Raw genomic sequence first — 26,517 nt, forward strand, 5'->3', positions numbered from 1 at the left:
TACACACAGACAATGGTCAGACATAAGCTGTATAGTGGCTGAATCAGTGTGACTGCAGGGGGCGGTTGTTGGTGGCTGGCAGGGGTTGCAGTCAGTAGGTCAGGGAGCATGTTATCAGGGAGTAAAGAGTGGTTTGTTTAGGGAATGCGGTATGCCTCCTGAAGAGGTGCGTTTTTAGAGCACGCCTGAAGTTCTGCGAGTCCTGGATTGCTCGGGTAGCCTTTGGTAGTGCGTTCCAGAGGACCGGTGCTGCTCTGGAGAAGTCTTGGAGGTGGGAATGAGAGGTTCGAATTAAAGGGGCGCTCAATCTGGTTTCATTAGCAGAGCGGAGAGCCCGGGCTGGGTGATGGATTGTGATGAGGGAAGCAATATAGGGGCGCGCTGCACTGTGGAGGGCTTTGTGGATGAAGGTAGCGAGTTTAAATTGAATTCTGTATTTAACGGGCAGCCAGTGCAGTGACCGGCACAGGGCAGAGGCGTCCGAGTAGCGGCTGGACAGGAAGATGAGCCTGGCTGCCGCATTCAGGATGGACTGGAGAGGGTAGAGTCTGGTGCAGGGGAGGCCGATCAGCAACGAGTTGCAATAATCGAGCCGGGAGTGGATGAGGGCGACAGTAAGCGTTTTTAGCGTGTCCACATTGAGGAAAAAGCGGTCTCTTGCAAAGTGTCCTGAGGTGCAGCTGGCATGTTCGGGCCACAGATTGGGTGTGGGGGGCGTCGCAGCAGTTACATGGTGGCGCAGCAAGTCAACATGTAGAGGAATAGAACATAGTGGCGCATCAGATACACGGCATAAGAGCGGTTACATGGCGGTGCAGCAGATATACGGCCTAGGCACGTTACATGGTGGCACTGTGAGTTCACAGGCGGAAGAGCAGATACATGGCGGCGCAGCAGATACACAGCATTGGAGCAGTTACATGGCGGCACAGTGAGTCCACGGGCGGATCCGCTGCAAATCAGTTTCAACTGTGAATTTCTACTACAGACGTTTTGAAAAATCCATAACACTCGTCTAAGAAAACAGGCACTGTGTGAATGTGGCCAACCAGCACAGCTCTCAGGGCCTCCTACTGAGAGCCGTCTAAAGGAGGCGGCAGGCGGTCCAGCGCATGTCAGACGCTGTTGGGTCGGTACGTTCACTGATTAACATCCGTATTATGACGGCACGACCGTACAACTAGACGGCTGCATGACCGCTGCGGCCATCCCAGTTCATGTGGTTCGGCCTACAGAGCGTCCAGGCCTCCCCTATCACGTGTTATTCCTGCTGGATACACAGCGCCATCTACCGCTGTCTTCTGGTCCAGCAGCCGACACCACGCCTCAAGTAATATGGCCGAAGGAAAGTGACACAGCATGTCACGTGATCTAACAATATTGCCCCGCCTTCTTCTGAAAATCCACCAATGAACGTGAGGGAGGAGGTGGTGACATCAGCAGCCCCATGACCGCTTGTCACTTCCGCTGGGAAGAGAAGGGCTGGCAGGGAGGAAGCAAAGAGCAGCAATAGCAGCGGCCCGGCGGAGAACAGGAGCGGCCGGCGCACGAGCACCCACCACCCGGCATCTACTCACCGTCGGTAAGAGGGGCGGCGCTGGCGGGAGAGGGTCCGCAGACATGGCGGCGGTCGGAGGCCTCATCCTGTGTGAGACCCCCTGGGGAGGCCTGAGAGATGCGGGGAGACCCCGGTGTAATGTCTAACGTCATCCCGCTGCCATCTGAACTCCCCGCCCTGTGTCACTGGCCTGAGACCGCCACAAGCCGGGACCCCCGACAACACCCCACGGACCCCCGCAGGGAGGAGCTTCTGGTGCTCCTCACCGCCCCCTACTGGGCAGTGCAGTGGGGGATGGGAAGTGACTATAGTTCAGAGCTCATTACTGGTCAGCGGTTGTCAGCCACATACAGCGGGTCTTATACTGTCGCCCCCCCCCCCCAATATACAAGAATATAGCTAGTATAATACTGCCCCCCCCCCCCCAATATACAGGAATATAGCTAGTATAATACTGCCCCCCCCCCAATATACAGGAATATAGCTAGTATAATACTGCCCCCCCCCCCAATATACAGGAATATAGCTAGTATAATACTGCCCCCCCCCCCAATATACAGGAACATAGCTAGTATAATACTGCCCCCCCCCAATATACAGGAACATAGCTAGTATAATACTGCCCCCCCCCCCCAATATACAGGAATATAGCTAGTATAATACTGCCCCCCCCCCCCAATATACAGGAATATAGCTAGTATAATACTGCCCCCCCCCCCCAATATACAGGAATATAGCTAGTATAATACTGCCCCCCCCCAATATACAGGAATATAGCTAGTATAATACTGCCCCCCCCCAATATACAGGAATATAGCTAGTATAATACTGCGCCCCCCCCCCCCCCCCAATATACAGGAATATAGCTAGTATAATACTGCGCCCCCCCCCAATATACAGGAATATAGCTAGTATAATACTGCGCCCCCCCCCCCCAATATACAGGAATATAGCTAGTATAATACTGCGCCCCCCCCCCCCCAATATACAGGAATATAGCTAGTATAATACTGTGCCCCCCAATATACAGGAATATAGCTAGTATAATACTGCGCCCCCCCCCCCCAATATACAGGGAAATGGCTAGTATAATACTGCGCCCCCCCCCCCCCCCCCAATATACAGGGAAATGGCTAGTATAATACTGCGCCCCCCCCCCCAATATACAGGGAAATGGCTAGTATAATACTGCGCCCCCCCCCCCAATATACAAGAATATAGCTAGTATAATACTGCGCCCCCCCCCCCAATATACAAGAATATAGCTAGTATAATACTGCGCCCCCCCCCCCAATATACAAGAATATAGCTAGTATAATACTGCGCCCCCCCCCAATATACAAGAATATAGCTAGTATAATACTGCGCCCCCCCCCAATATACAAGAATATAGCTAGTATAATACTGCGCCCCCCCCAATATACAAGAATATAGCTAGTATAATACTGCGCCCCCCCCCCAATATACAAGAATATAGCTAGTATAATACTGCCCCCCCAATATACAAGAATATAGCTAGTATAATACTGCCCCCCCAATATACAAGGATAGCTCTACTATAATACTGCCCCCCCAATATACAAGAATATAGCTAGTATAATACTGCCCCCCCCCCAATATACAAGAATATAACCACTATAATACTGCCGCCCACCCAATATACAAGGGTAGAACTAGAATACTGCCCCCCCCAAGTGTACAAGAATAGAACTACAATACTACCCCCCCAAATATACAAGGATAGAACTACTATAATACTGCCCCCTCCCAAATATACAAGGATAGAACTACTATAATACTGCCCCCCCAAATATACAAGGATAGAACTACTATAATACTGCCCCCCCCAAATATACAAGGATAGAACTACTATAATACTGCCCCCCCAATATACAAGAATAGAACTACTATAATACTGCCCCCCCAAATATACAAGGATAGAACTACTATAATACTGCCCCCCCCCCAAATATACAAGGATAGAACTACTATAATACTGCCCCCCCCCCCAAATATACAAGGATAGAACTACTATAATACTGCCCCCCCCAAATATACAAGGATAGAACTACTATAATTCTGCCCCCCCAAATATACAAGGATAGAACTACTATAATTCTGCCCCCCCAAATATACAAGGATAGAACTACTATAATTCTGCCCCCCCAAATATACAAGGATAGAACTACTATAATACTGCCCCCCCCAAATATACAAGGATAGAACTACTATAATACTGCCCCCCCAAATATACAAGGATAGAGCTACTATAATACTGCCCCCCCCAATATACAAGGGTAGAACTACTATAATACTGCCCCCCCCCGCCAAATATACAAGGGTAGAACTACTATAATACTGCCCCCCCCCCCCCCCCGCCAAATATACAAGGGTAGAACTACTATAATACTGCCCCCCCCCCGCCAAATATACAAGGGTAGAACTACTATAATACTGCCCCCCCAAATATACAAGGATAGAACTACTATAATACTGCCCCCCCAAATATACAAGGATAGAACTACTATAATACTGCCCCCCCAAATATACAAGGATAGAACTACTATAATACTGCCCCCTCCCAAATATACAAGGATAGAACTACTATAATACTGCCCCCCCCCAAAATATACAAGGATAGAACTAGTATAATACTGCCCCCCAATATACAAGGGTAGAGATACTATAATACTGCCCCCCAATATACAAGGGTAGAACTACTATAATACTGCCCCCCCCCCAATATACAAGGATAGAACTACTATAATACTGCCCCACCCAAATATACAAGGATAGAACCACTATAATACTGCCCCCCCCCCCCAAATATACAAGGATAGAACTACTATAATACTGCCCCCCCCCCCAAATATACAAGGATAGAACTACTATAATACTGCCCCTCCCCCAAATATACAAGGATAGAACTACTATAATAGTGCCCCCCCCGCCAAATATACAAGGGTAGAACTACTATAATACTGCCCCCCCCCCCCCCCGCCAAATATACAAGGGTAGAACTACTATAATACTGCCCTTCCTCCCCCCCCCCCCCCCGCCAAATATACAAGGGTAGAGCTACTATAATACTGCCCCCCCCCCCTCAGTGTACAGAAATAGAACTGCTATAATACTGCCCCCCCTCGTGTACAAGAATAGAATTGCTAGAATACTGCCCCCCCCCCTCGTGTACAAGAATAGAATTGCTAGAATACTGCCCCCCCCCCCCCTCGTGTACAAGAATAGACTTGCTAGAATACTGCCCCCCCCCCCTCGTGTACAAGAAGAGAATTGTTAGAATACCGCCCCCTATGTGCAAGACTAGAACTACTATAAGGGCTCCCACACACTTGTGATTGCCTTTTTTTGTTAACGCGATTGTCAATGGGGCTTACTATTGTAAAAAATACAATGCATGCAACTGTGATTTTGGTGCGTTGCGTTTTTAACATTAGAAAGTCCCATTGACAATCGCGTTAACAAAAAAACGCAATCCCAAGTGTGTGTGAGCCCCCCTTATACCACAGGGATGGAGTAGCTCCTTGCTATGACTGCATTGTTTGGTTTCAGTTCCACCTTTAGTCCAGGGTTGTCCTTGTGCTGCTCTCTGGCTGTTGGCCACGTGAGGAGGGTTATCTTTGGCGTACACCTGGCTGAGGCGGGACGGGGATTCCTGCACCTTCTTCTGTAGGATGCCGCCGTTATTGCCCTGTTGCATTAGATTTTGAACGCTACCAGATGATGCCCTCCATAGAAGCCAGTAACATGTAGACGTGACCTTCCTGTAGGGGGCGTCCTGTGGCACAATGTCTTGGTTTATCATTCTTGCACTACCAGTGACCTAAATTCTTCTGTTGTGTAGAAATCCCTTCAGTGCAGTTGTACCTTATGTCACATGCGCCATAGCGGAGCCCTCCGATGACCATCGCCTCGCTCTGAAGGTGTCCAATTACCTTGCAGGTTATACCAGCCGATCAAATGGACTCCAGAAATTGTCAGATCACTTTGCTTGGCCTCTGGCTGTAGCTGTCGCCAGTCACATGATGCAGCGCCCCCCGCTCCCATTAGCACCTCCGTCTCCTTGTCCGCATGTTCCTTGTTCCCGAGCCTCACTCCTGATTGTATTACGGGATCACTTACTGCCCCTGTCATGTGGTGTTAGTGTGGTGGGAGGGGGAGTGATGGAGTCCTCAGTACATCAGCAGCCGTTACCGCTTGTGTTCCCTCATCCTTCCTCTTCCACACTTCCCTTTTTCTGGTCACCGTTGAGTTGTGCACTTTGGACGCTCCCTCTCTGCTAGAAGAGTCTCCAGCTGATACACTGGGCACAGCATGGCTTGCAGCAATCAACAGGGGGAACCCAGAATCAAGTGTTCAATTCCCCTACAGCAGCCCTACAGGGGAAATGAAGCATTACACAATGGTATCTATAGGCTGTGTTTATACCACATGTGCCTTCTGGGGAAGATGCTGTCTGTCCAGGAAGTAGGTAAAGTTTCTTAAGGGTGAAGCCCTCCCAGAATGCACTATTTCTATGACTGCGATGTATATCTTCACTACTTATATATAATACTGATTGTATAATGGGACATTACAGAAATGTGACCTGAATGAAGCAAGAAGTGGCGCACTGTAAGGAAGTAATGTATGGGTAAAAGCACTAGTCAAGATGCCAGTTGGCGGCCCACCTAATCAAGGGGCTAATTCTGCCCTAAATGTGGGCACAACAACTTAACCAAATAGCGATGTTGGGTCCTGCCGCTCTTCCCGTTCAGCTGTCTTTGTGCTGATGGTCAGAGGTCCCAGAATCTTGGCTTGGCATATCGCAACTGTCTTCCTCTTGTGAAGAGCAGGGAGAACGGAGTCCTATACCCTCTTGGCAAAACTGTACTGAACGATCCCTGTGTAATGGGTTGGTCCACCTTTTTGGGCAATCGCTGCTCTTGAGTGTTGGGGAACAGATTCCACATGGTGGTGAACATCCTCCACACTCGGCTCGCCTGAGACAGCAGCTCTGCCAGTTGGTGCTTTTTTTAAGTGCAAAGGGGAGTAGATCTCACAGCCCTTTCCAGCATATCCCAAACATGTTTTCTGGGGTTACATTCTGGGAGGCTGGCATTTTGAAGAATTCATTGTTGTGTTCCTCCAACCACTTTCTGGTGACCCGAGCTGAACCTAGTGTTGTCCTGTTGAAAGATGGCACTGTGGTCAGGGAAGACTTCCTGAAGATATGGGTGCCGATGGTCAGCTGACAGGTCCCTATAGCGCTCACCATTCAAGGATTATAGTATGATGACCAACAGTCCTAAACCATGCCAGCAAAACTCTCCTCAGATGGTGATGGCACCACCAGACTGCAGAACCACGATGGTGCACCCATGGAATACAGCCTTATGCTGTTTGTCAGATGTGTACCCAAATGTCCATATAGTTCAGCACAAAATGGGACTAATCACTCCAGATCACCTGCCATGTGTCCAAGGTCCATTCACTTCTTTCCTGGGCTCATGTGAGGTGCTCACGGTGATGACATGGAGTCATCAGGGGGGTATTAGTGTACCTTGATGCCACCGGAAGCTAGGGGTTTGACAGGAGGAATGCTCCTGTTGCACACCTAGCTCCCGATTGGGCCAAGAAGCTAAGGTCCTGGAAGGAGCTAAGAGTTGGTGACCTTTGCGAGGGAGCCGAAGCTGGACCCATGCTGCAGGAGGAGTGGGACCCGGGGCGGCAGTGACAGCGCTCCCGCCTGCTTTGGCCGCAGGGGGAGCCGAACAGGAAGTGTAGTGGACTTCTGCGGGGACACCAGTGAAACCGCTGCCGCCTGCTTCTGGTGGTGGAGCAGCTGAAGTGGCTGCCATCTTTTCAAGTGCTGCAGGAGCGGGAGCCGCAGCTGTAGACTACTGGGTGAGCGGGAGCGCGGCACAGCAGCAGGGACGCCACTCACAGCGCTTCCGGCTGGTTCGGCCACGTGGGCAGCAGCTGCGGGAGTTGACCGTGCCAGGAGGGAGGCAAGAAAGGGGGTGGGGGGGAAGATGGACTGACTGACTGACTGTCAATGCTGAGCCATAGGTAAAGCAGCGTCCGGCATTTTTTTTAGCAGGGATGGAGGGTTAGGGTGAGGGGTATATTATAACAGTAAGGCTAACTGTTACACTTACCCCACACCCTAACCCATCGTCCTTGTCACAAATCACTCCAGCTGCTGAATGAGCTTAGTGGGCTGCCAGGATCTGCAGCCCATTGAGCTCTGCAGCCAATCAGCTACAGAGGGTGTCATCCCTCTGTCAATTTTGTCTCCACCAGTTCTTCCTGGTGTTGAGATACACTAATACCCATCAGTGGCATCCTTGTTGGTCTTTGGCTATTGAACCCCAGTCAACATAAGATACGCCACAAGGTAAACATGGAAATCTGCGTCACTTCCCCATTGCTGTACGTTGCTGACATACTAGATGTGCCACCTGATGCTCTTCTCTAGGATCAACCACACGTGGCCAGCTGCTGTGACCTTAAGGCTCCCAAGTCTCCTCAAGATCCAGGTAAACGGATCAGAAATGTCACCACAAGATGATGAAGATGGCTTCTAATACTTTATTCTCAATTTAATTTGAAATGTAAGATAGAAAACAGAACATATAGATGGGGAATGTGATACCTGGATATTGAGCCTTCAAGTCTCCTCTACGTAGTATGGAGCAGCGCAGGGGCATTTATTCTTTTAGCTGCGTCTCTTATGACTGAGGTGTTGTGGGCCTGGGTCTCCGTCATTCTCCCTGCCCCTCTGACACTGGTGGGGAACATGGCTTCTGCTCCTCTTTGAAGGCCTACTTGGACCTGCGGTGTGGAGGTTTGTAATGTAGATGGGTCTTCCACAACTGATGGGTTCATTGTACCAGTGTATTGTCGCATATTGATTCCTCCTTGGAGTGGGCACAATTATTCCCTCCTTTGCTATTTGACTTTCTGTCCTTGGTTCAACAATCTTGGTACATTTTTGATACCGCAGTTCAGAAAGGGGACAACGCGCGCACCGACTTCAGGAATGCTGGCACCACACCTCCAGGCAAAAATAGGCTGCTTGTGGTCAGTCACCACGTTGACCCATGGCTGCCTAATGTGGCCTTCTGCTCAGATGGGAGGTCAGCACATTAGCTGAGAGCAGGTTGTGAAACGGCTGTACTGCGTCACTGGTCACAAGATGTCACCTGCCAGATGTTCAGTGATGGGTCAGTGTAGACGCACATCTGGTCCTGTTGTATCTGTGCTGCCTTTATCTATGGCTTACTGTCTGTTTATAGGATGGTGGGCAGTGGAGTCTATATTTGCAGCAGGTCGTAAATCAAGATCTCAAGTGCAGCAGATGGACCTGAGCGGCTGGGAGGGGATCCGCTGGCAGCGCTAGTCTGTGACCCGGCTGGCATCTAATTGTAGAGACATCTTCATTTCTAACCTGCAGTGTTGTTTTCACGGCCGGGTTTCCTTGTGGGCTTTTTCATGCCAAATCATTCAGCTTCTTTGTTCCCATGTGCGGTCCCTCCCTTGTGACTCAGGCAGCTGATTAACCACATGATCCTCCATACAATAATTAAGTCTTGGGGTTTTGGAGGCTGAAGCTGGCATTAACCCTTCAAGAGCCGTCACATGATTTATAGCGGTGCTTTTTTTTTTTCATATTAGTGGCTTTGTTCTGGTTTCTGTTCAGCACACGACACAAGTCATGTTTCCAGCATTTGGGGTATGGCAGGTCTTCATAATGCATGCCAACCTGGTTCTGTCCACCAGTCCTTCCAGATGCAGGGAGCACATTAATCTGCAGCCCCAGTATGTGCTCCTCTGATTGAACCCCCTCCATCCCCAGCACAGTTGTAGGATAAATCTGGTACATTTAAAGTGGTGAGGCCAGCGCTGGAGGAGAATGTAACGCACTTAATGTTCCCCACAGTGTCGTCTTTTTAGAAAGCTCTAGCTCATCAGTGTGTCCTGCCGCTGGGAACCTTATCTGGGGAAAGTGTTTGAATTTACCTGCAGCTCCCCCGCAGGGGAAATTGAGCATTACAATTTTATTTAAATTAAATGTAGGGCTCTCGGGTCCTCCAAAGCCGTTCTTTGTAGCTGCTCGAATAGATAGGCTTTCAAAACGAAGTAACACCTTCTGGGTGCTTGTATTCCATATGACCCATAATAAAGTGTTTAGGTTGATTGCTGGTAGTCTTACCGCTCTGATTTACCCCAAGACTGCAACCTGAGCAGTAACGTCTTTGGACGAACAGAGATGTGTCGCTCAGACGTCAGGCGATAACACTATAAACGCACTCCTTATGGCTGGGGATAAATGCTCGTTTGTTGTTGGCATCTTTTTTTGTGGGCATAGAATTGTTGGTGCACCCTCTCGTAAGCAAGGAATATGCTGCCGCCAATACTATAAAGTGGATGAGCCGAAGAAATGGTCATTGCTACAGGAAAATGAAAGTAAGCGAGAGCCAGCCGGCACTTGTCCCCGTCCACTTATGAGGTCCCTTTCACAGGGGTGGATAGGAGCAGAAAATGCTAAAATAAGGGAGCCTCACATGACCCCAAGGCTGGCGATGCCATGGGGTGCGGGCAATGGCTGTGTGGGAGGCCTATAAGGCGAGTATGCTTTGTTTTACCCCACTTTCACCCTGTTATGGTTGGGTTTCCACCAGCTCTGAGCCAAATACTTGCGTGAAGGTGTTGGATGCTGCATATGCAGAACCCGAATGGTCTGTCTGCTTACAAGCTGCTATGGCTAGAGTCGCTCTGCTGCTGTTGGCTTCTGTCTTGGCTTTGTCCTCAGAGCTGAACTGACTATAAGGGGGTCTGTTTGCCTTCTGGCACATGGGGAGAAACTTTCCCAGATGAAACGGCAAATGCTAAAATGTTTCCAGGACTTCATTCCAGATCTGTAATACAGACACCACCCTGGACATATGCAGGCACTACAAGGAACGCTCTGTGAGCTAAACATCCTGGACTCCAGACCCATACATTGTTGCAAGCTAGGAGATATTTGTGCAGCTGCTGCCGGTCTTAGCTCACAGAGCATTGCCTACACTGGATGCAACTAGAGAGCAGCGCTAGCTACGTACTGCTTTTTCAGCCCATAAATAAAAGGCTAAGTTCTTCTTCCTGCTCTGTTATGGGAACAGGAACATGGAATTCCCTGGATTAATGATCAGGCTCATAATGGTGCCAAACTAACTCCATTGACTGTAAAGGGGTTCCAGCATCTTATACTGGGTCAGCGCCTCCACAAAGCTGAAGAGCCTAAGCTGTAGTCTTAGTCACTGACGGTCGATGCATCTCTTGAAGATTATAAGCTGGAAGCTAAAGTATATTGGGAAGCCTGTAGACGGCCCTTGTGTGTATAGTGATGAAGCCGCACCAACAGCCCTATTGCACCACAGTTTATAGATGGACCTGGAGGAGCTGCGTTCCCTGAGTGACTTGTAAGTGACTGTCCACGAAGAACTTGCTCTCTAGTCTCCATATAGTGTGAGATCTGCCCTGCTCTCATAGCCTGTGTGAGCGGACAGAGCGGCCACCGTCAGCCTCTTCATGGCACCTTGTTCGGCTGTGTCCTCAGAGCTGGCAGCCTCATGAGGAGGGATCCCTTGCTAGTACTGATGTTAAACCCCTTCGTGACTAAGCCTGTTTGCACTTTAATGACCAGGCCAAACTCTGGAAATCTGATTTGTCACTTTATCAGAATAAAGGCCGGTTTACACAGCCGATCCGATCGCTCAAAGGACAGTTTGTAACAGCTTTGAGCGATCATTTTGCATAAACTATTAACTCAGCTACTCAATTACCAATTAAGTGTGCAAATGAAGCCTTCAATCAAATGAATAACCGAGGGCTATTGTCTGTGATCAGATCCCTTGTTCTCCCCAATGATGGGGAAACAATGCTATCAGCACTCCGCTCTCACAGGATGGGTGCACATTTAGACCACTGATTATCGCTTAAATGATAATCAGCTGGTGTGAATGGGCCTGAACTCTGTAAAGGTTTTGCATATTCAAGTGAGTCTGACATTATTTTTTTTTGTCACATATTGTACTTCATTTAGGTGGTAAAAGTAGACAAATTAGAATTTATGTATTTATTGAAAGCGCCAAAATTAGGAAAAAATTGTTTTAAGATGTATATTTCCATCTGTTTACTTTATTCTGGAAGCGCATTGGAAAAACTTTAGTGTTTTTTTTTTCTTTTTTAACCATTTAGGAGACGTACAAAATAAAACATTTTTTTCCCAACACCAAGCCAAGATTGCAAAGGCTCATAGGTGTCAGAATAATAGCTACCCTCACAAATGACCATTTAAAAAAAAAAAAAAAATACACTACACACTTTTTTCTTTTCAGGAGTTAAATCAATTTAGAGGAGAAGAAATAAAATTTCATATTTTTACAAATATGCATGTGCTCGACATTTTATCTTTGGCACGCATGCGCAGAAGACTGCGCCAGGTCCTTGCAGGACCAGAATACCACAGGACATCACTGAGGCCGGAGGTTTAGTTTTTTGCTCCCTTCATGCATCAGATCTGTGAGGGGAGATGAAACTAACTTTTTTTCCTTCTACTTATGACGTGCCGTCATAATTGGATAACGACAATTGCATGACTTGGGATGCACACCGTGCCCTTTTCCCCCATCCCCCTGCCATGACAGTTCCAGGTTATTGGCTACCTTCAGCACCCGATACCAGGAAGCTGTCACACTCAGACCCCTGGGGATTAAAGCCCAGGCACCCAGGATGTGAGAACATGTATGGGTGCTCACTAAGTGGTTAGGAACCCCTCTTTTACACGTTCAGCTTACATTTTGTAAGCAATCTTTGTTATTTAGATTTGGTTTTCATAACTATACACAAAGTACAAATCGGTTAGGTCATTGCATTGCCGTTGCTGGAATGCCCTTAGTTACAGATCCAGCTGACTTGGCAATTGCCTATGATATGGGGCGGTAGGTATTTTGAATATTGTAATAGTTTGGTGTATTCTTCTTGTCTTCCATAATGGTCATATTACAATATAAATGCCCTCCCTGTTCTTCGCTAGACTGTCTCTTTAATAGGAGTATTCAAAAAAAAAAAAGCCTTGGAAGCCCAGCTCCCCGTCGCACGTCCTCCGCTTCCCTTCATATATTCCTGAATTGCTCAACGGCTGCACAGAAATTGTGCGCTCTAGCCCTCGCAATGGTGAATATGGTGCCTTCCCATCGCATTAAAGGGATGTTCCTATCTCTGCTTTTCAGGACCAAGATAGTAATCCGCTGCTCTAGTTACCAGCCACCCGCTTGGCGACTACTCATAGAATGGTAGAGTTGGAAGGGACCTCCTGGGTCATTTGGTCCAACCCCATGCTCAGTGCAGGATTCACTAAATCATCCCAGACAGATATTTGGGCAGCCTTTGTTTAAACACTTCCATTGAAGGAGAACTCTCCACCTTCTGTAGTAACCTATTCCACTGATTGATCACCCTCACTGTAAGTGTTTTTTTTTGTTGTTTTTTTTTTTTTTCTAATATCTAATGTGTCTCCTCCCTTTCAGTTTCACCCCATTGCTTCTAGTCTTTCCTTGTGCAAATGAGAATAGGGCTGATCCCTCTGCAGTGTGACAGCCCTTCAGATATTTGTAGACAGCTATTAAGTCTCCTCTCAGCCTTCTTTTTTGCAAGCTAAACCTTCCCAGAACCTTTAACCGTTCCTCATAGGACATGATTTGCAGACCGCTCACCATCTTGGTAACTCCTTTAAAAAAAGACAAGACAAAACTGGAGCAAGTTCCAAGTGGGGTGGCTGGAACTGGACACAGTATTCTGACTAAGGAAGAGTAGAGGGGCATAATTGCCTCACGTGATCTAGACTCTATGCTTTTCTTAATAATCCCAGAATTGTGTCTGCCTTTTTGGCTGCTGCATCACATTGTTGACTCATGTTCAGTCTATGATCTATTAGTATACCCAAGTCTTTTTCACATGTGCTGCTGCTTAGCCCAATTCCTCCCATTATGTATGTGCTTTTTTTTATTTTTCTTGCCCAGATGTAGGACTTTGCATTTCTCCTTGTTAAATACCATTCTGTTAGTTGCCTCCCACTGATCAAGCTTTTCTAGATCTTTTTGAATACCTTCTCTCTTCCCCCAGTGTTAGCTATCCCTCCTAGCTTTGTGGTGTTGGCAAATTTGATCAGTTTCCCATTAATTCCCTCCTCCAGATCACTTATAAAAATATTGAACACCACTGGGCCTAGGACAGAGTCTTGTGGTACCCCACTTGATGCATTCTTCCATTTGGATGTGCAGCCATTTATGAGCACTCTTGGAGTATGATCACTCAGTCAATCCACCTACAGTTACCTTGTCAATCCCATATTTGGTCACTTTTTACAATAAGTATGGTATGAGATACTTTGTCAAATACTTTACCAAAGTTAAGATATACTATATCCACCTCATTTCCCTGATTAACCCAGTCAGTGATTCAGTCATAGAAGGAAATTAGATTTGTCTGGCATCACTTGTTTGCTATAAACCCATGCTGGCTCTGGTTAATTACTCCCTTTTTATCCAAGTACTTGCATACATGCTGTTTAATAATTTGTTCAAAGATCTTTCCTGGTATAGAAGTCAGGCTCGCAAGCCTGTAGTTTTCTGGATCCACCTTCTTCCCTTTCTTGAAGATTGGAAAAGGGCAAATGTTTTCCCTATCTTCTGGGACTTCTCCTGTTCTCCAGGAATTTTCAAAGATTATGGCGAGTGGCTCAGCAATTACCTCTGCTGCTTCCTTTAGTATCCTAGGATGTAATTCATCTGTACCATGAGATTGAATTCATTTAAGTTAGCTAAGTGTTCCCTCACCATCTCTCTGCTTATAGGTATCCTGCATTAATTTATTCCCCTAATAGCAAAGGGAAGATCAGTTGATGTTCCATCTACTTTCTGGGAGAAAACAGATACAAAATAGGAATTTAAAAGTTCGACCTCAACATCATTCTTAACCAATTCACCATTTTCATCTTGTAAGCATCCAATAGCATCTTTGACTTTTCTTTTGCTTTTGACATACCTCCCAAACATTTTTTTTATTGCTTTTGGCCTCTGTTACAAGCCTCACTTCATTATTAGCTTTAGCTTTTCTGACACTTGCCCTATATTTTCTGCAGACCACATTATATTCTTCTTTATATATCCCCCCCCCCCCCCCTCTTTCCATTTGATAAACATATTTTTCTTTTTTTTTAACGTGTGCAAGTTCTGTGTTCATCCATGCTGGTTTCTTTAAACGCTTCCCATGCTACTGTCTGCATAGCTCTTATTGAAGTGAATGGGAGCTGTGGAAACGGTGTTACGCTGAAGCGCTCTGCGGTTTTTGCAATTGCTGAGTGGATACTGCAGATTCTCATCTTGCATATCAAACTCTGAGATGCAAATATCCCTTGAAGTTGGTGGTCATGATGGGTCCTTCATAAGTGGGTATTACATTACTAGAAGACCCCTTCTGTGTAGGATTACACTATATCGTTGGGCTTTATAGGAAGCTGCCAGGCATTGAGCTCTCCAGGTCTCTTTAGAGACTCCTTATTGGGTTTATAAAATATGGCTCTGTTAATCTCGTCCTGGAATACAATAGAGGTGTTATGACCAGTTCACAGCCTCCGCTTCATCTGTGGTCTTGTGCCATGTAGTATATTAATGGCATTTCCTGGACTGAGCTTGAGGCCTGAACACTTGGGGCATTAGGGACTCGTAGCTTCCTGCTAGAAGTACTTGTTCAAAGCAGTGGGGGGGGGGGGGGGGGGGGCAGGGGTGTCAGCTGTTACCAATAGCAGTCGGTATTAGAGTATAATGGGGCTACAATCGCCACCCATCGCCTCGTTCCATGCCTTTTGGACTTGGGCTCATCCACATTTGCCTGCAGTAGGCCTGACAGCGGCGCCTGCTGGCGATCCTCTAGTCCTGGGAACAATCTGTCAATGGATTGGAGGGGCAGTTATATTCCCTTGTCTCTCCTAACTTCCGGTTCTGGCCGTTTTCGGTTGTTCATGATGGCCGCTGATTCACACAGTACATTGGTACTTAGACTCCCTGATACACCATACCTGCTGTAGTTGGTCATGTGATGAGCGCCGGCCAATCGGAGCAGTACAGGGTGCGTTAAAGATTGTGTCAGCCATCTTGTGTAAATGAGACCTGGAAGCAGGGGGACAGCGGCGCCCCCTCTGATCCAGAGATTGGATGGTCACTAACGCATTTCGTGGACCAGAGGTTACAATGTAGTTCCACCTTTTATCACGACCGGCCGTCTGTTTCTGGAAGAATGAGCTTTTCCTTTAATATATTCTGTCTTCTGCGCCAGGCAAGTTGTTTCCCGTTATGTATCACCCGGTTCTCGTGAGTCAGCGGCACGTGTTGGTGTCTGCGGTGACTTGGTTGGGCCGGATGTCTGCCGTTGTCGGACCGCATTCCTCTGTCATGTTTTATTGTCGGGCTGGACAGGTGACTGCGTAGTTGAGCTCTGCTTCATACATCAGGTGCTTTAACCTGCTGCGGCTCGGTATAAGGTCAGGTCATCATTAAGGCAGGACTGCTGAGCTCCGTACCTGAGAAACGCTGGTCACACGGCTGACAGGTAAGTGTCTTACTGTAGGTCGCTGCCTGGAGTCCTGGACTTCAGACCTCTGCAGCACTTACTGTAACAGCAAAGTGGGTGAGACCTCGTCCGCACGCGGCGTCCGCGGAAACTGACATGCGGCACGGAAGTCATCGGATACCCGTTGGACTCCACCTTCTAATGAGGGGGTGAATTCTGCAGTCTGCGCGGGGTTAACGGCGTCCTGGAGAGAAGCTCTCAGCAGTGGAGACTCCAGGCTAGATGTATCGACCTGCGTTGATTCACTTTATACCAGTTTTTGGTGTAATGGAAACCCGAATAAGTCACAACTGGCACAAAACTTGAGCAAACTGGCAAGATCCACAAAAAGCTGCAAAGTTGCTGTAGTTGACTGACAGGACCGTGGCAGCCGCTGGCGCCATTGTCTCTCCTTTAATGTTAATGCAAGTTTTGTCACAAATCCCTGCCTGCTCCAAGCAGGCGCGAAAATGTTTTTGGACAGCTGTAGGAAATGTATCCGCCTTTACTAGTCGCTGACAGACAGACGACTCTTCTGCCACTGGCTTCCTTTATTAGGGCTGTGATGGATGCGTAGCAATGGCCGCCGTCGTCCGTGGGCGACCTTTTATAACCAGTCATAAGTATCCACTAAACGGATGTCGCCACAGTCTACGATGGCATCTAACACCTCTATCGCCATAGGTTGTAATGGTATTCAGTGTGCCATGAGGAGCTCCGGACGTACTTGTGAATGGATGTCGCACTGTGACGCTGTTGCCCATACGCCATTATAGTATCTGTGGTAGTGATGGGTCCGGATGGAATGGGGCCAAACAACTTATGCGCCTTTTGTAAGCGCTGGCAGCTTTCCGGGACCTCAAATGTATCATAAAAAATGCAGTGTGACAGTAGCCTTAAAGTGATGTGCCATTAGGGGGTCGCAGGAGAGTCATTATGTTACTGTACAAGTCCATCTTAGGCTGAACGCAGTCACCACTGACCGGTCACAAGTTGTTCTTGTTTGCCGATGCTCTTGCCCAATATATATCTGTACGGGTACTTCCAGGAAGTGTTGAGTGTCTGATTTCAAGAACGCGATAGTTTGTAGTTATTGGATTGCAGATTTGTTAAAAGGCTATTAACCGTAAAGTGCCATGCTCTCACTGCTGGGGCATGCTGATAGTTGTAGTTCCACCCCTGCTGGAGTTCTGCAGGTTACGGTGGCTTTACATGGTACGACTAGCATTCAAATAGTTGCTGTAAATCGTTATGGCGAGTTGTTGGCATATGAACGGCTGTTTTGTGCGCTTTTACATAGCGATTGTTCACCTTTGCGATCGCTGAAGCGCGCCCCCTGTGAAATTGTTGGCTACTCGCTGAAAGCTGACCATACAATACCTGATCGGACAGCGACTACTTCCAGGTTGGTGAATCTTCGCTCATCAGTGTTTACACAAACGATCGCTTATGTTCTCTTTCGAGCCACTATTGAGACAATGGGCATCCCGTGTAACACGCCAACATCCTGGTCGCTGGTTTCGTGCAGCCATCTTGTGGCTCGTACTCTGCAGCCCATGTGTTGATGTTGTTGCACCTCTGCTGAGTTTGGCAGCCATAGATGTGTGTTGTGGGACTCGAGGTTTTGTTCGCAGGGTCTGTGATGAATCGAATGTCTCAGCAACCGTCCCGCAGTGTCCTTAGGACTGTACTTCTGGACACTGGCCTGGACTAAATCTGCGTGCGAATCTGTCTGTACCAGTGCAAATCTGCAGCAGAAATACGTGCCGGGCATGGACTTCAGTGAACGCCACGCGTTTGTTATTCCAGTGGTGTGATCATGGCATTATGGGCTGCTTATGGCCAACCTTTTGCACCAAGGCTGCATAGAGCAGCGGTCATGCGTACTTGCACCGTGGCTCTCCTGCCTCACCCATTGTTGCCACAGCGAGCTGGTGAAGTGTTTGATTGTAGGGTGCGGGCAGTACCTTCCTCTAATGCAGGTGGAGCAGATAATCCATCCCAGCACTAAATGCTTTTGACATTAGCGATTATTTCGGAAGTCCTTCCTGTGCGGTTGTCTATGGAGCAGCGGATGGGGTCGTGGCTCATGAAATCGGCTACAAACGTTGATGTACATTTCTGCATTGCCAACACTCGCCTACGCACGGCGCTCTGACAGTCCTGCAGCACTGCAGTCTGGATCATTAAAGTAGCGTTTGGTACAACCACTTTCATCACCTACCCGCAGGGCAGATAAGTGTGACTAGTGGGGGGGCCCCCCACTGGTCCTGATCACCTCTCCCCTCATTGTTGGGATCGCTACAACCCATCCCATCTATGGATCTACTGGTTTTTACAACCTAATTTTGCACCCAGTTTCCATGGCACACACCTGCTGAAATACTTGGTGCTGCTGGAGACTGTTCTCCCTTGTCCTCCCTATAGTCATAACCTGATCAAACCGGTCGCTGCTCTCTGCTGGATCAGTACCGCCCTGCTGAAATACCTTGTACTGCTTTTTGTTGCTGCTTGTGGCTTGTCAGCTTCCTCTCCTTACCAAACTTGCCCTTGTCGTATGTGGCCCTTGCAGTGGTCACCTCAGTGGACCAATCACTGCTGCCAGAAGATTAACATACCCCTCTTCTCGTGTGGCTGGTACGCGTAAAGGAGTTTGTCATTAAGGAAAGAAACTATACTTGCCTATTCCAGGAAATTTGAGGAAATCCACTGGTCTAGATTGTCAGGTAATTACCCCCCTCTAATCTTCCTTGGTCAGACCTCATCTGGAATACTGTGTCCAGTTCTGGGCAGCCCAATTTTAAAAAGACATAGACAAACTGGAGCAAGTTCAGAAAAAGAGCTACCAGGATGGTGAGCAGTCTGCAAATCATGTCCTATGAGGAACGGCTAAAGCATCTGGGAATGCTTAGCTTGCAGAAGAGAAGGCTGAGGGGAGACTTAATAGCTGTCTACAAATATGTGAAGGGCTGTCACAGTGCAGAGGGATCAGCCCTATTCTCATCTGCACAAGGAAAGACGAGAAGCAATGGGATGAATCTGAAAGGAGGGAGACACAAATTAGATATTAGACAGTGAGGGTCATCAATTAGTGGAACAGGTTACCACAGGAGGTGGCGAGTTCTTCAATGGAAGTCTTCAGAGGCTGGACAGATATCTGTCTGGGATGATTTAGTGATCTTACTTTTGGCAGGGTGTTGGACCCAATGACCCCGGAGGTCCCTTCCAACTCTGCTATTCTATGATGAGTAGGGTTAAACCTTTGGGGAGGGTCTCGAGCCATACGAACATTGACTGTGCTAATTTTTACACTGCTTCCAATAGAGAAGCTCCTCAGTCCTATTGTGTGTTGCAAGGTCTCCTCGTGTTACTCTTGAGTAATCGCCCTTCTTTCTTTCCTTCTCTAGTTCTGTTTATTGAAAGATGACTTCCAGGAAGAAAGTCCTTCTCAAGGTCATCATCCTGGGAGATTCTGGGTGAGTGGAAGAGCAGCCCCTTCTACTGTTAGCTTTAAAGGGGCCCTATCACTAGGAAACTTTTATCCCAGCTGTTGCAGAAGTGGTGCATAAGCATATTGGGCGTGCTGGATATAAAGCGGGATTTTGTCACATTATAGAGATGCCTTTTAACAACGTGGTGGCAGCTCGGATATTGGTTTCTTGGTAACGGATGCCTTTAATGTCCTTCATAATCCCTGCAGTAGTTTACGGGGACTACAGGAAGGGGCTTGCAGAAGTGGTTTGCAGAAGTAGTTATTTCATTTTTACGCATTCAGTAATTTGCTGCTTTTTTTATGGGGTGAAAACTACAGATTTTTAATCTTAGCATGGTTTAGTAATTTGTTTTTTAAAGGGGATCTGTCATAAAAAAAAATTTAAAAAAAATACATTCTATACTTATTTCTCTGCTGTCAGTCTACTTGCCATATCTTCTCCTTCCTGATCTTCTGTCTCCTGCAGTCCGTGGGGGATCACCCCACCTCCAGCTTCCTGTTACATTGTGTTATGTACACTCACAGGAAGTCTCCTCTCTGCCCGGCAATGTACGTTATGTCACTAAATCAGTCTGGCAGGGAGCGCCGAGTTACTTCAGTGACTGCTCATGCCCGCTGTCTCTGCAATAGATCGACATTCCTTCCTAGCCAGTGACCTTCACTGATCTGCAGGAAGGAGAATGTGAGGAATGCCTGCTCATAAGGCGGCTTGCTGTGAGCAAACAAGGAGGAAGGGGCTGGAGAAGTTTAGTGAGGAGATAATGTGGTAAGGAGGATCAGCATTACTGTAGGCAAACTGTGTCTAGTGTTAATGGCTGTCTAATACTTCTAGGGTTGGCAAGACTTCACTCATGAACCAGTATGTTAATAAGAAATTCACTAATCAGTACAAGGCTACAATCGGGGCAGACTTCCTGACCAAGGAGGTGATGGTGGATGACCGGTTGGTCACAATGCAGGTAGGACTCTATTTCCTTTCCTCAAAACTTGAAGGTGTATACTAATCTGCCAAAAAATGTTCTAAAGCTAGCTTCACATGGGCGAGTGCGGTATCGGGCGGTGACTCGCACACCAGTATCACACTCGCCAACATGCAATTTTGCCGCGGATGTAAAGCGTTTTTGTATTGCTGAGCCCATGACACACGCTCTGTGCCACTTGTCATCTGCACGCCATCCAGCAGCTTTGTGATGTGTGGTGTTTTTTTTTTTTTTCTAAAGCCTAAAAATTCTTTGCAAGCGACTTCTGTGCATTCTCATCTAGTATTGTGCTGGTCTCTATGGGAACTAAGGAAATGACGAGTCACGTGAATGACCGAGCAGAGAGTATCCATGGCTCTGCAGTTTTCACTGAGGTATTGGAGTCGTAAAAAATCTTGGAGCAACAAAGCAGCTTTCTAACGAGAGCAGCTCCACAAACAGCGGCCTAGATCTCGGTGACTATAGCAGGCTATTGGGTTAGTACTTAGGAACCCAAGCCTAAAAATTCATGTGTGACTAAGTCTGGCGCTGCGATCACTCACTACAGTATTGAGGTATCCTGGCATCTGGCTGAGCTTGTATATGAACCCAGCCATAAAGTGGCCTTCCCTTTTGGGAGAAGAGTTGTATTTGGCTGGTGACAATGGTACAAGCATCCCCTCCTTTGTCTATGACTTGTGATTTCCTCTTGTAGATCTGGGACACGGCTGGACAGGAGCGGTTCCAGTCCCTAGGCGTGGCCTTCTACCGAGGGGCCGACTGCTGCGTGCTTGTCTTTGATGTCACGGCTCCCAACACTTTTAAGACTCTGGACAGTTGGAGAGATGAGTTCCTTATCCAGGCCAGTCCTCGGGATCCCGAAAACTTCCCATTTGTTGTCCTTGGAAACAAGATAGACCTTGAAAACAGACAAGTAAGAGATCCTCCTTGTTTTACTGTATTGACGTGGCGTCTGTAACGTGCGGCTTCTGCCTATAATAAAGGGGTTCTCCACTTAAATTGTGGTAACTCCCCCATTACTTCTCCATTTCCCTCATTTCCACAGGTCACCACAAAGCGAGCACAAGTGTGGTGTCATAGCAAAAACAACATCCCTTACTTTGAAACCAGTGCTAAGGAGGCAATAAACGTGGAGCAGGCTTTTCAGACCATTGCACGGAACGCACTGAAACAGGTAAGCCAATAAAGCCTCCGCTCTTCCTTACAGGCCGCCGCCATGTAGGATCTTGTATTAGAGATCCTTTCGTTCAGGGGAAAAGCTAAGGGTGAAACGTGTGCATCGGGGCACAGGGATTTCCAAATCCTTGGTTACATGGTAACACTTTATGCATGCCATTAAGATTGGTTGCACCTATTGTAGGTTTATAGAAGTGTGATTTTCTTTGGGAACGTCTTATGTGTGACCTTGTATTAATGCTGCACTTTTATGTTCTGTTTTTATATTTGTAGTTCTCAATTTTTTTATTTTTTTATTTTTTCATGGTATATTTCTGCAGTCCTGTCTAACATTTTATTTTGGGTTTGTTATACCGGCAGCTACTACATGTATGGTGCCGAGCCTGGTATGCAGTGAAGTGTCAACAGTGCTCACCAAAGTAAGGCGGCTTCCGCAGACGCCTTATCAGCGGAGGTCCCAAGTGGCAGACCCCCAGTGATTGGATATTGAGGACATGTATGTTGCTGTGCCTGGCTCACGGCAAAGGTGGCAGTTTTTGCGTTAGCACCCTGCCTCTTCAAACAGCTGACTGGCAGGGGTCCCGAGTGGTGGACCACCACCAATTTGGATATTTATGACCAGAGGACTGGTCGTCAATATTGTAGTCCTGGAAACCTTTCTGCCTGCGGCCACATCTTAGGGGGCTTGTTGGTCAGATTTATATATACTACATGGGAGCAGTATACTAATTTGAGCGCTCTCCAGTGGCTGCTGACAACCCGAATTTCATAATTTAACACTATAAAGGGGCAACGTGAGCTCCAACCAGTGAAATATTTACTTGCTGCCCCCCCCCCCCCCCCCCCCCCCACTACGCAAAATCTTGAAAATATGGAAGGGGAAGTCCAAAGCTTCTAGTAACTCCTAATGAGCTAAATGACACTCGAGTGGTTGCTCCCCCCTCAGCGGCATGGTGGGGGGGGGGGGGGGACCTGAACCTCAGGCGTCGGTCCAGCAGTGTAGTATCCCAGCTGGTGCTGCAGGAGATGGCACCCTTATTGCACAGTCCTCTGCCAGCTGGCATCTTAAACAGCAGCGCTGCAATATTCTCCGTATTATCAGTGCAGCTCAATGTAGAAGGACCAGGCATGTTGTCAATCACATGACAGTCCACAGGTTAAAGGGAGACGCCTTACTTTGTTACATGTGGTCAGTGATTTACCATATTTAGGCTGAGGGTAATATCCCTGAACTCTATATATTTGGGCCTGTTCACATTGGTGTGGCTGAGTGCTGTTACAATACAGGACAAATTGGCAATGCATGCAGTACTATTGTCTTATAAAATGCCAGGCAGAAACCAAATGGGCCCCATTATAATCAAGTGCCTTTCGGTTCTGCCATAAGATGGATCTGTGTTTTCCTATTCCCATAACGAAGTAGGAAAAGGGAAGCCTTAGTGCAGATGTGAACGAGCGTTCGCCTGTCCTGCTGGCTGTTCTAGGACTTATTGCTCCGTAGATCTGTTGACAGATGTTTTGATAATGATTGGTTAATCCCTCAGTAACGGCCATTTTTGCACCTTAACCAGACAATATTTGTCTCTTATTGTCACTATTTATTTTTGTCAACCTAGTTGAGCGGGATTTTTTTTTTTTTTTGCTGCAAGAGTTAAAATTTCTAATGGCACCACTTTGGGGAACATATAATGTACTGTTGAACCCTTTTATTAAGGCTGCCTGTCCTGAGTTTAAATTACGTTCCCCGCGGCGATAATCCCTGTCTATAAGCGAAGAATCACTGCGATTTCTCCGCTCGCGGCCGGCCTATCTGTCAGGCTGACAGGAGATCTGTCTGCCGGCTTCTGATACCGCAACACCCGTGGACAGGCAGCCTAAGGGGCATGGGGATGGGAAAACACTATTTTTTTTTTATTTATTTTACAGTCTTGTACCTGTTTTTATTCCACAAGTCAGTAGCTATGGCAATGCCAAATTTCTATAGCATTACTTTTTTTTGCAGAAACAAACAAAAAACATGTTTGCATCACCTCGTTCCACGACCCAGACTGTTTTTATTTTCTCAGTAAATGAGCTGTGAGGGTGTTCTACTTTCATGGCTGTAGAGCTTAGAAGCCAGCTTCTACAGGGGACATGGAAAGGGACTATAGTGCCAGCTGCCACAGGGTAAAGGAGACAGATTCAGGCTGCCTCTGACAGCAATGGGGAGGGTAAGGGAAAGGGGGTACGACACAAGCAAAATAAAAATGTATATACCCTTTCATTTTTTCCCCCCCAAATGCTAGAAATTTTAAATTTGCTATAAAACCATTGACTGTACTTCAGGACTTCTAGTATGAACAGAATTCCTGCAATAACACCTTTTAACTATGCTTGCTTGCAGCCACTAACTGGCGCTTGCTACATAATTTGCCTTAAATGTATAACTGACTGCAAGAAGCTCCCTCTAGTGGCAACTGCAGGCAGCCAAAATGTTATCACTTTATTCTGTCTGCACTGAGAAGGACTGCTGACATGTCGATTCTTACTTCTCCAGGAAACGGAGGTCGAGCTCTACAATGAATTCCCAGAGCCAATTAAATTAGACAAGAACGATCGAGCAAAGGCCTCTGCGGAGAGCTGCAGCTGCTGAGAGGGAGAAGGTGAACCCGGAGTCCTTCACTAACAGATATCACACTTAGGCCTTCGAACACGAGACCCTCCCTCCTTCCTGCCCAGAGTGTAAAGGATAAATATTAATCGCCTGCACCCTCTCCAGCTCCAAGGCACCGGTCCAAACGGATAAACAGACACCTGTATTATAAGCAGAACACAGTAATCCCCCTCCCCTCCCTGTGGACTTGCGTGCCCATGTTGGCTTAACCTTTGCCTTGCCAAGCGGCCTGCAACAAGCAGAGTTGCAGGCCTCTTTGGAGGCGCCAAGCGGTTATTGTGAGATACATATACTGTTTTGTTTGAACATAACTTAATTTGTCTTGTGGAGAGATGGGATTTTTTTTTTTTTTACTTTTTTTGTGTGTATAATTAACATATGACAAAATTAAATAAAACCCTTTTAATTGTTCTGTGTCCAATTGAAAGCTCTCATCAGGAAGGCTGCATATCCTGTCATTCTCTGCAAGCTCTGCATCCAGTTTCCATAAGGTCTTTGAGTTTTGTATCGTATCTGTTAATTGCTTATTACTTTTAACAAATCGGAACTTTTTACAGAATCCAATTATGTCATGCTTTCTTAGAGCAGAAAAGTCAGAAACTTATAGTACATGTTAATATATGCAACCAATTAAATGTATAAATTAGTTTAAGTATATTTTTCTTTTTTTTTTTGATTTAAGTATTGAAAACATGTAAGAAAATAAGGACTCCTTATAATTTGTGTGCTTTCTCTGACGCAGTTTATGGCTTTGTAGGAGCAAGCCTCTCATCCCTCCTACAGTGGAGGGGAAGCTACATCAATATTTAGCCAATCCATTTCAGTGGGAGCTAGTGACCCGCCCCTGAGGAACCAGGCATGCAGCTAATGGCTGAATGTTGAGCCTGTCTCTTACAAAAAAGGTTGCCTCCAATGTATTAAATGGGTACAGTTTAAACAGACTGCTACTCATTCATTTCACTACCCCAGTGGTCTATAGCTCCGTGACTGCAGTTAGGTCTGTAACAATGATGTGAATATTGGACTTTATTGTATGGTTAAGTATAGGTATTATGTCATCTGATTCTCTCCCCCACCACCTTCTTTTGTTTTGTTTCTCCTTTTTATATAAACTTATGTCTGCAGGGGGACACTTACTATGCTTAGATTTGGAGAGTAGATTTCCCCAAATTGTTTTTATCCACTCAACCGACAGGTGGTAACACATAGTATTAGGAGCCCTTTCACCCCCCCCCCCCCTTCATGCTGCGATTCTGGCTCTCATTAAAACCTCCTTAGCAGTTTAGTCAACCTAATGTCTGTTTTTCTGAGTTTTTGTAGCTTGCTCCCATTTAGCATTTCTATTTTTTTTTTTTTTTGGTTACTTTTATTTTCTATTTTTTTCTATTTCTTCTCTCTTCCATGCAGTCTACATCCTATTGTGTAGGCTGGGTTCTTCTGTAAAGATGAAAATGATGCCAATAAACTTAACAAGAAAAGATTGTGTTGTGATCCCTCTGTATATTGCCTAATCGTCCGTTTTTATAAATTTTATTTCTATTTTGGGCTCTACTCTAGTCTCAATCTAAGCCACAGAAACCCTTTTCCTGCCAGTAGCCTTTGGATATGTTTCACCTCAGTAGCAAGAATAAATTATTTTGCATTAATGGGCTGATGATAGCCCATTAATGTTCCTATGTGCACTGTGCACAGATTTAGCAGATTTTTTTTTTTTTTTTTAAAGATGTAAACAAGGTGAATCGCTGTCTAAGCCTGCCAAGTTTATAAAAGTTGTTTTGATAGAATTTTTTTACTTTTTTTTCCTGGGGAGGGAGGCAGAGTTTTGCTAATGGGGATCCCCTCGTAACGTGAGTAGCATGAGTCCTTTGTATGCTCCTGCTTCTAATCTTACCGTGCTTACAGCATGATCGGGATCTATGAATGGAGTTCAGGTTAAAACTGGAACACGACTGTAAAATGTGTTCTTGGTATACACTTCTCAAACTGGCCATATAGAGGTGAA

At 46.7% G+C, this 26,517-nt stretch overlaps 1 protein-coding gene across 2 annotated transcripts; it reads left to right on the plus strand.

Annotated features, from left to right (window-relative positions):
* The first annotated feature begins 1,428 nt into the window (after nt 1-1,428).
* On the plus strand, nt 1,429-25,995 carry RAB7A (RAB7A, member RAS oncogene family). 2 transcript variants are annotated; one of them, XM_066596157.1, is made up of 6 exons: nt 1,429-1,582; nt 19,621-19,689; nt 20,539-20,665; nt 21,381-21,599; nt 21,732-21,860; nt 24,399-25,995. In XM_066596157.1, the coding sequence occupies exons 2-6, from the start codon at nt 19,637-19,639 to the stop codon at nt 24,492-24,494; spliced, it is 624 nt and encodes a 207-aa protein (XP_066452254.1). In that variant the 5' UTR covers nt 1,429-1,582; nt 19,621-19,636; the 3' UTR covers nt 24,495-25,995. The 2 variants fall into 2 exon arrangements, with proteins under 2 accessions (XP_066452254.1, XP_066452255.1); XM_066596158.1 differs by lacking the exon at nt 1,429-1,582 and adding an exon at nt 16,141-16,213.
* The last annotated feature ends 522 nt before the right edge of the window (nt 25,996-26,517 follow it).

The sequence above is a fragment of the Eleutherodactylus coqui genome, chromosome 3 (genome assembly GCF_035609145.1).
Source record: "Eleutherodactylus coqui strain aEleCoq1 chromosome 3, aEleCoq1.hap1, whole genome shotgun sequence".
NCBI classification, from domain to species: domain Eukaryota; kingdom Metazoa; phylum Chordata; class Amphibia; order Anura; family Eleutherodactylidae; genus Eleutherodactylus; species Eleutherodactylus coqui.

Coding starts and splice junctions, on each gene's coding strand:
- RAB7A (XM_066596157.1), top strand. CDS start 19,637: ATGACTTCCAGGAAGAAAGTCCTTCTCAAGGTCATCATCCTGGGAGAT. Junction 19,690..20,538: donor ATCATCCTGGGAGATTCTGG/GTGAGTGGAAGA, acceptor TAATACTTCTAG/GGTTGGCAAGACTTCACTCA. Junction 20,666..21,380: donor ACCGGTTGGTCACAATGCAG/GTAGGACTCTAT, acceptor TTCCTCTTGTAG/ATCTGGGACACGGCTGGACA.